The following is a 12348-nucleotide window of genomic DNA, read 5'->3' on the forward strand; positions in this document are numbered from 1 at the left end:
ATGTATTATCTCAATCTCTCTGCAGTCATGTATCTGGCACCAGATACAACCAGGTACAACCACCAAGTACCTCATCTTGTGAATCCTAGAGGCTTTCCCACACATTCTGGGAGATGCATTTCTCCACATGTTGTTCAGGGAAGCCGAAGAGGACATAAAGCTCAGATTAGACATGAAAAGCAATGCAAACAAAGCAAAAGCATCGTGTTGGAACCCACTGCAAGTACAATTAAAAGTCTTTGATGAAATGCTGGGCCTGGGGAAAGGCCAGTGTGTGAACAATGACAAGAGAAAGACAGCTTTGACCTCAGGATACTACACAGAAACTGATAGTGTTCCTGTAACCCTTGATAGGGAAACAAGAACGTTATCTTTACTAAGCCAGTAAAACAATGCAAAACTTCAACAGCCAATGTCAAATAGTCCACAAATACAATCTGAATGATACATTTTCATTTTGCAGGGTTTTTAAGTTTAGAATCGTTTATTGTACAAGACTGATTTTTTTTTTCTACTACAAGAAGTATCTTTTAAATACATAATAGTGATTTTAATGCAAGATAAATTTTGAAAACATGGGAAATCGGTCGATTCTTGTCAGACTTTCACATAGCAAAATATGACATTTTCTCATGGTAGGTTTCTGCAGCTACTCTTCAGAAGATCTTCCACTTGGAAGCTACTTGACTTCTCTGAAGGTAGTCAGTGACAAAGTAGATCCTTTGTTGAATTCTGCAGATTTTCTCACCACAGTTGGTCAGTATCAACCAACATTTACAATGTATGCACTTATCTTTGACTACATTCAAGTAAACAAGAGGCTCTGATATGCAAAATTTAACTCCTTCAGAGGTAGATTTCAACTTCACACCTACTAGCTAGTCAGCCTTTTGCCTAGGTACAATCCAGCATAAGCAAATTTTATTTTCAATTTTTGTGCTTGTTCAGTCTCTTCTACTTTACTTTCTGTGCTTCTTTAGCAATAGCTGTGGCATGGAGATGATGGAGGTACTTTCCAAAAGTATATTTATAATTGGCTTTATAGTTTTCTCCACATACACCACCCGAGGTTCTCCAGATTGTTCCATCACCCTTTGCTGCAGCTCTTCAGTGAACCCTGCTAGTACCAGATGAGGCCAAGCCTTGCTATGACCACTTGCTGTAGTCTTTCGGCATCTGTAAGGACAGCAGACTGTGCAACCATCACTTAATTTTATCACAGGTTCCTTGTGAGTTCATAAAAGAAGTTCAGCTGATTTCACTGACAAATCATGTTTGTGTGGCCAAAATCCCTCTTGAAAGCTAAAGACTGCTGAATCTAGCAAAATGTTGACAATAAATTCTGCTGGGTCAACCAAAAATCCTTCCAGAGAGTAAGAGAATTTGCCAAAGCTTAAGTAGAACATTTGGCAGTGGGTTTTGGCACTCACAGTCCCACGCTGTTTGGGAGTAAAGCACTTAGCAACAAAACATCAAGCTTTGGCAGAATAAGTATTTCATTTAATGATCTGGAGTATTTTCCAGACTCAGATTAAAGAGAAAGACAACATAAAATTATGATGTGGAAATGATTAAGGGAAAACCGCATTAAATGTTTTTGATAGTTCAAGTAGTAGTTGTTTATCCCTCTTGAAATTGACACTGCACTAGTTGAACAAAAGCAGCCATCATTAGATAAATGCCACAAAGGTGCCTTCTTTTCAACCAATTTCCTCTGTGGAACAAGCAGGTTGTTTTGCTGCATTTCTCATATGTTGAAGCAGGTCACCAGGATTTTAAAAAAAAAGGATCAAGAAAATCCTAATAATTACTCTTCAGAGAACTTTAATAATTGCCAGGTAGGGACTAATCAATATTGCTTAAGCTATATAGCAGGTAAGAAGTAGAAATCCAGCACCATCTTGTCCTTTCAATCTTCCACTATGATGCATTTGCAGACACGCTGTCAAAATGCCAGACAGTTCAGGAATGACTTAAGGGCCATTCTCACTGAACACGCAGCCACTGCAGAAAAACAGTTTTCATTCATGCCTCTAACAAAGTTCAAGGATTCAGCAAGCCCATCCAGTAGAAGGCAAAAAATCCAAGCAGAATGTTTTTAAATATTCATAAAATCACATGAAAATTCCCAAGCTCATAACCCTGCTAAAAATAATATCACAAAGCTTTTTATTGTTCAGCTTCTGGAGCCTATGCTCAGATTAAGTCGAGATATATTTCATTAACTCTTATTGCTCTTATAACATATATTCTTAGAAGAGCTCCTTCAGGTATCAAATAGCACAGGCCAAAAAGAGGAAACATTACAGGATGTAAGCAATCTTTAAGGTAAGGAAAAGGAGCAAGTGGGAGAGACTCAACTCTACCAAAAATCATGGTCCCCTTTAAGCAGTCTTGAAATTACCAGGGTGACTATATATATTGTAACATATGTATATATTGTAACACCTTTATAAATATAATTAAGAACACTGAGAGCACCAAAGGGAAAAAACAAAAAAAATGTTCAAATAAATATTTAACAATGATGGTAATTTTTATATACAAATGTTTGTGTGGGTACACATCCATGCAATCACACTTATAGAAGTACACACTGTCAAACACCAAGCTAATGCTTAGATAAATATTAACACTATAAATCATTGTAATTCCATCCGCACAAGGCACTAGCATCTCTGACTAATGGCTTAGCCAGGGTAGTTGGAAAGGGAATTTTCAGTCTTGTGCTTCTGAGACCCTTTCCAAGGATGACATCCTTAGACTCACTGTGAGTTGCTGAAGCCACAACTTTCCATATTTCTGCACTCTTCAAAGCAATAGTTCAACTTCCTAGGCCATGGTTACATGACCTACTTGTAAATCTACTTTTGCTTCAGAGATACAGGTATATGGGGGAAAGTTAATGAGGCTTAATTACCCATTAAAACTGGGCTGCTGCAGTTGGCAGATGTCTGACTGACAACCTGTTGTTTAGGTTATGGCCATGCTGCTACTGCCTATTTGTAGAGTGAGTGGGGATTGCCTACAAATTGAAAGAATAAGGACTACCATGGTGCTCTCTGATTTGGTTTTGCAAAATAAGCAGCTAACTGGTTTGCAATGCAACACTCAGGTGATGGAAGGGTAAAACATGGTACGAACACGCTCAGCACCCAAAGACTCCAGTGCATTTATATTTGTCTACTTTGGATTTCAGTTTGGCACCACATCCTAAGCTTGTATAACTGCAACAGGGAAATAATGACATGCACCGACACTGCAGATGAGAAACAAATTGATGTACAATTCTCTGCTTTATCTGTGCCGAGCCAGGGGTGTCTTTCCCCAGCTTCGTCTGTGCTCTGCTACATTCCTGCTGGACAATCTCTATCTCCAAGGGCTGGCAAGAGAACAAGAATCTCCTTTTGCAAGAGCTGTTTCCACTGTGGCTCAAAAGAGAGATTTTTCAGAATTTATTGTGAGAAATGAACACAAAACAGACAAAATGTATAGTGCCTTCAGGTCCTTCCGTGGCCTCAACGAGAGTGAGGACTTCCTTACATGTGAGTGCTTTGACCACAAAACTGCTGCCTATACTTGTGCTGACGTGCATGAATATATGTGACAAGACTGGATCCAACGCAAGGTAAAAATTTTGCTGAAATCAACGTATTTCCACAAAAAACTACAGTGCCGGAGAAGGCTGACATTTTCTAATGAAAAAACATTTAATGCCCAAATCCTTCCTCAACTCCTCTAATCTCAGCTCCCACTTTAACACATGGACCAAAATCTCGACACAGATTCTTTTCTGCTTTACATTAGTGTAACTGTGGAGTACAAGCAGCACAACCAAAGAAGTTCAAGCAGCACAAAAGGAAGTTACCTTCTGCATTGCACTCTGGCCGGCCATCGAACCCCAATAGCAAGTTGCCCTCGTCATCATACTGTGCATAGGTGCCTGGAGGACAGGTTGGGGGTGGTTTCTCAGTGGGTGGTTCGGTGGTGGTTGGCTCAGGAGTGGTGGTAGTAGTTGTAGCAACAGTTGTTGTAGTGGTTGTAGTAGTTGTTGTGGTAGTTGTTGGGGGTATTGTTGTAGTAGTAGTTGAGGGAGTGGTTGTTTTCTTAATCATTTCAAGACCGATCAGAGGTTTCCCTCCAAGACTTATTATCGGTTTATCTTGTGCACTCGCTACAGGCTTACTAAATCTGCCATGTCCAAACAAAGGTATTCCATCAGGACTCACCATTGGTGCACCCTTTTCATCTAGAAGGGAAGAAAGAAAACAAAAAAAATCTCATCATTAATCCATTTCAGGCTTATGGTATGGTATTTATCAACAGTAGATACCACAAGAGCACTGAGAGTGTGACTACAACCTGTTGTAACTAAGCTGCCAGAGAAGGTGGTTGTTATCTAGGAAAGAGCCATGGCTAGGGGATCTGGAAAATGGTTCAGAAGAACCTCAGGTACTTCCCACTTCTTGAGAAGACTGCAGGGAAGTTTCACTTCAGAATCCCAATGTGCACACAGTGTCTGTATTTAATCTAAGTCAGTCTCATAACTGTTGATGAAAGGTATAATGAACCCATATTCTGCTCCCTAATGTCAAATGTGCAAGGAAAAACTGGGATGACCTGGTGAGACGCTGTCACTGCAGATAAACTTTTGTACCAAATTCTGGGTACTGCAAATATTCATGGCTACCAGTTTAAGAGCAAGCACTGAGTTTGCATTCAAGAGAGCTATACAGCTGGACTGATATGCAAACAGCAGTGTTTTCACAGATCACACACAGGGTTTTTTACTATTTATGATCAGTTTCAGAAGGAAAAATAAAATAATCATATACATATGGCTGGTACAGTGCTAGTGGTGGAGAATAATTACTTCTATGTATACAAAGATATAAACAAGCACCAATCCTTATTCTGGCTCAGTTCTGCAGTCCTTTCTAATGTTGATACAAGTGAGATGGACTTGGGTGATTCTTGCTGTCTCTAACTCCAGAGCCCCACAGGATGCCCCAAAGCTTGCCCAGGTCCTGCAATGTGCTGACTGCCTGATGGAGACCTGAGGTACAAGCAACTCCAAATGGTTTGTATGGGATTTAGGGATACCTGAAGCATTCAACAGCTCAAAAACTTGTACTATGTGCAGAAGAAGTTCAGATTTTTTTCTTTAAGAAGGAAGCTGTCACTTACCAACAATTGTACGTCCATCCCCTCCTAATTTCACTCGGAGAGGGTTGCCTTGGGAATCTTGGAGGTATTTTCCTTCAACATTTAGCACTAGCCCTCGGTCAAGATCTACAATCTAAAAGCAATAGATGGACTCAAGTTTAGCTAACATGAGAGGAGCTGAAATTAAATTTCACAGCAGCAGAAATCCTGAGGAAATTCAGATATTAAGTGTGATGTTCTGGAATACCTACAATGCCCAGACACATTTAAAAGTGAGTCACCAATTGTTTAATAATCACTGAAAGATTACAGCTGAAGAAAGCAAATCCACAGGACCTGGGCTCCAGAGTCGCACAACAACCATATTCATATTTCCTACTGTAGCTCTCACATGAAAAGGAGCAACTCCCTTGATTTTCTTGGGCTGTGCAACTCCTAAGGTGGAACCTTGCAATACTGATTTGAGTATGACCCTAAGCCCTTTTAAAGATGGGGTTTAAAAGTATGTCTACTAATAAAAAAAAAAAAAAAAACAGCAGTGAAAACAAAGTAGCTAAGATTTAAATTGGGGTAGGAGACTGAAGAAAAGCCTCTGTCTCATAAAACAAATCTATCTGAGCACTTGGATTGAATTCAAGAGGTAACTGCAGTTAAGATCCTGTCTTTGTTGCCATTTCAACCCAAAATAGCTGAATTGTATGCTGTTTTAACCTGAGGTAACAGACACTGAGCCACAAAACACAAAAACGCAAAAGCTGTTAAGCACGAGGAGGAAACTGGGAAGACGTGAGCAGCAGTTCCAGGCTGACGAGATAGACTTACATTTGGTACTGGGGAAAGGGGTGCAGCAGGAGGGACAGTAGGTCATGATATCAGTCTCTGAAGGCCTCCAGGCCTCAGATATTGATATATATTGTCTTGCTTTGCAAGGTATTCATACTGCTTGCAGCAATGCCCTCTTCTCGTGAGGTAGAGAGAGACACCCCATGGCCTCCCAAGGACCTTTCTAGTCCACCTTCTGGAGTCTATTTAAAGGACTTTGGTCATGCTTTTCAAAATGTCTCCCTTAAATGTGACATACCTGATGCACCTTTTTATGTTCTAATGTAAATGTAAGATTGAAGTGGCCATAAAATAAGTGTCTTTATGTGTCATGCAGCAAGTGAGAAACTCTACTGATGCCAGGGAGGTTGGTCACAGTCTCGTCTTGCTCAGTGTTTGGGCAAACACACAGGAAACACCAGTTCCTTCCCTGCATTGGTTGGTTGTAAACTCATTGGAGAGGATTTAAAATACAAGGTCTGGGCTTGTAAGCACCTAGTGGGGTTTTCCTATCAACAACATCTGAGCTCTTCTGTAGATACCACTGGAAACATGTCTGTATGAACAGCAAAATGCTTAAAGATACCTAGGTATGTTCATTTAAAGCATCGTGACACTTACATAGTAACCTTACATTTTTATACTCTTGCTCATGAGCTTCTCCCTGGATCGTGAATCTGGGGGAAGCATTGATGAACACGCCTTTGGCAGCAGCGGTTCCAGGCAGTCCCCACACACACTGCCCAGCAGACAAGCCCTGAGTCACTGGGGAGATGAAGTCCCACTGACTTTGAGGAAAAAAGTTTCACTAAATCTGTACGTATAATACTATACTTGAAAATTCAAGCCATCAGGCTTTAAAACAGACATTTTAAATGCTCAAATAATGAAATGCAGAATTTGTCATGAGATTTCAATGGAAAAGTGGAAACTAGATCACCAGATATAATCTCACTTTACAGCTTCACTGACTGAGAGAACTGTTCTCCTCTCTTAATGAAAATGTAAGTATAATACAATAAAAGGCCAAAGCATCTTGAATTCAGAGAGAAAGTCACCCTACCCACTTTGTTCCTTGAGGGCCATTGATTAGTCTTTGTCCACTTGGTTTTCCATTATTACCAGGTAGTACTTTTCCATTTCCATTTCCATTTTTCATTGTAAGATTAGGTCTGCCATTGTAACCTGAAACAGAAAACACCTTATTCTGAAGAAAGCTGTGCATATTACAAACCACATTTCAAAATGCAAAGAAATTCATTTTCTGACTGATCTGGAGAGCAGAAAGAGCCTTCACCACACTCGGCAACCCAGGCATTTAATTTCTGCTTAGAACAACTGCTGTGACACTGTCAGATCCCGGCAGCTGACACAGGCATCTGAAATAGTTTCTTCTGAAGAGATTAAACACTCAGGGTTTGTTTCTATCATGTTTATTTGGTTTCTTTATTCCCTCTTGGTTTTTTTTAGTAAAGCAGGGCAACATTTCTAAACAGCACTTCAGACATTAAAATGTTTGAGATCTTCATAAACATTTGAGGAGTGGGGTGAGGGAAGAAAACATTATTAAACAGAACCACTTGTTCAATCCTATCCTTATACAAAGCTGTAGTGACGAATTGAAAGGAGAGGGGATGGGAATTACCCTGCATGCTCCTCACTGTATATCAGTAAGGCCACATTGAGCAAAACATTGTTATCTATTCACTAAAACACTCAGGTCACTCAATACTATTTTGGATGTCCATGCATTAGAGGAAGAAAAAAACATTTCTACCTAGCAAAGTTGCTGAGAGAGTGTGGGATTCTCCATAGGTGACACAGGCAATCAACAGGTGACACACTGTGACTCTCTGTTCCAATACTCAGAATCAGGAGATATTCTGCCAGGAAGCAAACCTCTAACATTTGGGGTAAATCAAATCCGTAAAGGTATTAGAGGGCCTGACTGTGACGTGAGCAGTCCTCAACAGGAATGTGCAACTCTGAGCTGTCACTTCAAAAAAGAGGAAAGTGGCTTAAAAATTAATTAAAGAACACATAGAATGCCAGGACAGCACGAGGAAACACCTTACTGCCTAGGTGTGGGCAAGGTAGCACTATATAACCTACAAAAGCCTTTTAGTAATCCATATGGTGAAAAGTGATGTGTCGGAGAGGCTGTCTTATTCTGAGCACAAATATGTTTTCAGTGAGCATTCAGTGAAGTCATTGCTCAATAAGGAACATAGCCCTTTCTTCCAATTTAGTACCTAGCTCTGTCATCTCCTCTGTGGATCATGGGATCCTGTGCAGAGCAGACCACAGGACCAAAGGTCTGGGACACCACATTGCACTGATTAGCCCATGTCCTCAAGAACTGGGCTCCCTAAGAACCACCAAAATAGAAACTAATACATTGTACTAAATAACTGAACCTGCATTCTGATGGGGGACTTTGCATCTAACTGATGATCTTCAGAAAAACATTTCAGTGAGATTACTACAACACTATACTACAACTACTATACCTTGTCTATAAGAAGGTCTAACAAATTGCCGTTGAGAAGGGCTCCGTAGCCTGGAGTTCAGTAGTCGCTGGCGAGGGGACAAAGTGGAAGAAGAAACTGTTGGAGAAACAGTGTGTGTGGTCATAGATGCAGAAGAACGTGGCCAAACAAAGCTTGGTTTAGATGGAGTATGCTTGTTAGACGACTGAGTAATCCGTGATGCTATGGCAGAGCTTCCTGGTGGTTCGGGAGAAAATATTTTTAATGTTGGAGTTTTCTCCTTCTCTTCCTCTTCAGAGTTTACTTTGTGAGGTAGAAGAGTGTCCATAGATTTTCTTTTATTACTAGTAGTGTCATCGTATGTGTTTTTGTTACCTCTAGAAACAGAAGGGGACCATTTTGCTGCCAAAGATGTGGGTTTCTCTTCCACTTCTTTCTGATCATATTCATTGTAATAATCATCCTCTTCATTAGAAACTGACTGATGAGATTTAGATGAAGAAGAGGAAGGAACTTTTCGAGGAACTTCAGCTTCAGACATTTTTGAGGGCAATAGGCCATATTTTTTCTCCGTTTGGGATGCTGTTCTTGTAGCAACAATTGAGTGAGTAGATAATGAAGGACGAGCATGTCTTGAAGAAGTGGATGACAACCTTGGATTATATTGGTTGTCTTTTGCTGTATCACTGGCAGAACTGGAGTCTGGCCGAGTAAGTTTTGGCTTGTAGGAAGGTACCTGAGAATCTGGCTGCTGTTGCTTTGATAGAGAGGAGCTTGAGCTTCCCTGAGAGAAAGATGCAGGTAATCCCCTAGAGGAGGACACACCTTTAGGAAACACAGAGCGGCTGCTTGCTCTGTCAGTGCCTTCTGGTTTACCTTCATCATCATCTTCCTGCAACTCTTCGTTACTCTGGGATGAGATGTGAGATGGGAGGCGCCGGCCCCTTGAATGCAGTAAGGAAGGACTGGTTTGAGCCATCTGTGAAGGGTCTGAGCGGGCGGTCTTCTCCAATGGAAGATTAGAGGGCAGTGTCTTTCTAGGCAAAGATACACTTGGTTTTGATTGAGCAAGGGTTTCTTTCACCTCTTGACTGTCCCGCTCTTCAGGCTTATGTTTGGAAAGAGAAGACTGCAAAAGAGAATGCTTTTCTAGAGCAGCTGATGGACTTTGTTGTTCTGATGAGTCAAAGTGAGTTGACTTTTCACCATGTGTCCTTCTGAGGTGAGAGTCAGAATTTATCTGAGAATTTCTTCTCTTGGAATAGATTCCTGAAGAAGACTGCCTGGAGGAAGGTAGAGAAGGAAATAAGGGGTTTGTGTCTTGTGAGTCTTCCCTATAATTCTTATCAATGTCCTTTCTGTCGGATTTGGCACTGGTGGAGGAGCGAGAGTGAGGTGAAGCATGACCAGAAACAGCAGACCTTGATGAGACAGCAGCTGCAGCTAATTTCGAATCCTTCCATGTGTGAGAACTGGAGCCCGAGGGCAGCCTTGTTTCTTGTGACCGAGAACTGGGCTGTTCTGCTCTGTCCTCTGCTTCTTCACTGTCAAACTCATTATGGCTGTCACGAGCATGGGAATCTGCTGATTTGGAAAGGGGTTGATGTGAATGACCTAGAGAACCAGACCTACTGGCATGGCTTGGGACAATCTCATGAGAGGTAGCAGACTGACGGTTTGATGGTAAAGCCAGGCGACTAGGCTCTGAAGTTTTAGAAGATGCTTTCAACAGCATGGGGTCTGGCTTCTCTTCCACGTTACCTGCAAGATCATCATTTTTGGCAGGCAGAGGATGAGAAGAGGTTTTAGAAGGCACGTTAGTGTTGCTTTGCCTCAGTTGCTTTGTTTCATTATCTGTGTATTTAGGAACAGACGAGGCAGAAGAACGCTGTGCTGATGATGGTAACAGTGCTGGTGGCTCATGTTTCTCTGTGCTCATCTTCCGTGACACCTCTGATGTGTGGGTTTGAACAGGGGTCCTCCCTGAGGCAGCAACAGGGTGGACTGGCCGACTAGGGGACAAGGGTCTAACAATCCTTCTCTGATCCTGGGCTTTTGGTGGCATTGTTGGAGCTTCTTGGGAGGAATCGTGATCATCTGTCACTTCAGTGGATTGGAGATCAGTTTCCAGTTCACTTGTCTTTCTAGAGGGTAACTGAGATTTACTTAGAACCCCTCCTCGAGACAATATTTTATTCTTATATTCAGAAAGAAGATTCTTTTTATCACTAACATTAGGCGAATGAACAGATGACTGCTTAGAGGAAAGTGATGGCTGGACTTTTGAAGAAACAGAGGATGTCTGAGAACGAGATGAGCCAGTTTTTTTAGCCTCTGAATTATCTTGAATATTTTTTTGTTGCTGAGCAACTGAATCCTCATGAGCAGCTGGGAAGAGAAAAAAAAAAAATGTTTATTCATAACAACAGAAGAAGCACAAAAAAAATGACTAAAAGAAGAAACCAGCCAGGCAGCAAGAACAAGACAACTTATGAGAATGTGGGAAAATAATCATTTCTACATTAACTCTCCTATGTGGAATTATTGTAACTTGGGTAAGACTTAGAGCAATTAAAATCAAACATCTAAAAACATGGCCTGCAACATCATATCAGTGGAATCAAACCTTCAACAGAGCTTAGTCATGTTGATAGCAGGGTGCTGCATTATTCTTAGTTAACTCAGCAAATCTTCTGTCCCCACAACAGCATCTTTTTGGCAAGAAGGAAATGCAAGGAGCAGTACCTGAGTAAGCCAGTCTAAATGACTTGCACAAGTGGGAGTTGCCAGGAATAGTGCAACCAAAGTCCCAGAGCATTGTATTCTTTGGCCTCTGGACAACAAGAGCACATAGTGTTTTCATGCAGGAAATAGAGTATGGTAAGCATTTATTTAAAACGTTAAAATGTCTATAAAATGTCTTTTTACATGCTGCAGTAGCAGAAAGAGTGATAATGAACTAAAATCCTATGAGTTAGATGGAGTGCAGAGGAAGCTAAGAAAAGTTGGTAAGAATGAACATAACTGGGACCAAGGCAAGAATGGGCAGACTACACAACTAGTGCATGGATTTATGCTCACCTGCTGGGATAGCAACACTGAAGGCTTTAGACTGAGGACCTGGTCCCCTTCTGTTTGCTGCACGAATTTTGAAAATATAGCGCTCCCCGGCCTGCAGACCATCTATTATGGCTGACGTTGTAGCTCCAGAGTAGGTGATGGACTTTGCTCCAAACGGCTTGAGAGCCGGGGCGTATGAAAGAATGTATTCTGAAATGATTTGGCAGACGGTTGGAAGGAGGAAACTGAAAACAGTCCTGTTTCCAGTGGACAGACTGTATGGGTAGGATGAATTAGAACGTGCATTACTAAAATTAATACACTAGCAATGCACGCCGAGTCAACAGCTGGAGTATAAAGACATGAGAGAGATATATATACATAGGTATGTAGGTAAATTCAACTTTTGTTCATCTTAATAGACAAAACCAAATCACATCAATGACCTAATGACTTGAGACAGAATATATTAGCTATACCTTCATAAAAATACATTAGCAACAATGACCATCAGATTTAAGAGTCACCAAGGGGAGCCAGATGACCCAGAGGTGTGTGGGACATGAGAAATTTAGAGCACCAGCTACTGAATGGTTTGGTGACTGCACCAGGAGAACTTCTGTTGTTTCTGGACACCGACTAATAAAGGGAAAAAATGAGTCCTCTGGAAAAGTTAAGTGCCCTGAATCAGAAATGACAGAAGAACTCTACACAGAGAAAATTCACTGGAGGCAAAAACATGTACAAATATTGCCAGGAAAATACATACTGTCCTACTGCTTGTGGAAATGTAGTCTGAAAGATTGTGTAA

The 12348-nt window shown here is 41.1% G+C and overlaps 1 protein-coding gene across 2 annotated transcripts in view; it reads right to left on the reverse strand.

Annotated features, from left to right (window-relative positions):
* The window catches only part of FNDC1 (fibronectin type III domain containing 1), a 68273-nt gene that overhangs the window by 20954 nt on the left and 34971 nt on the right, over positions 1-12348 (reverse strand). For both annotated transcript variants that reach the window (XM_082048368.1, XM_082048367.1), the window contains exons 7-11: positions 11559-11747; positions 8499-10865; positions 7052-7173; positions 5188-5299; positions 3869-4249 (exon numbers count right to left, since the gene is read on the reverse strand). In XM_082048368.1, the coding sequence (XP_081904494.1) occupies positions 3869-4249; positions 5188-5299; positions 7052-7173; positions 8499-10865; positions 11559-11747 (3171 nt within the window). The remainder of the gene's footprint in view (positions 1-3868; positions 4250-5187; positions 5300-7051; positions 7174-8498; positions 10866-11558; positions 11748-12348) is intronic.

The sequence above is a fragment of the Streptopelia decaocto genome (assembly GCF_964273445.1).
Source record: "Streptopelia decaocto genome assembly, chromosome: 3".
NCBI classification, from domain to species: Eukaryota; Metazoa; Chordata; class Aves; order Columbiformes; family Columbidae; genus Streptopelia; species Streptopelia decaocto.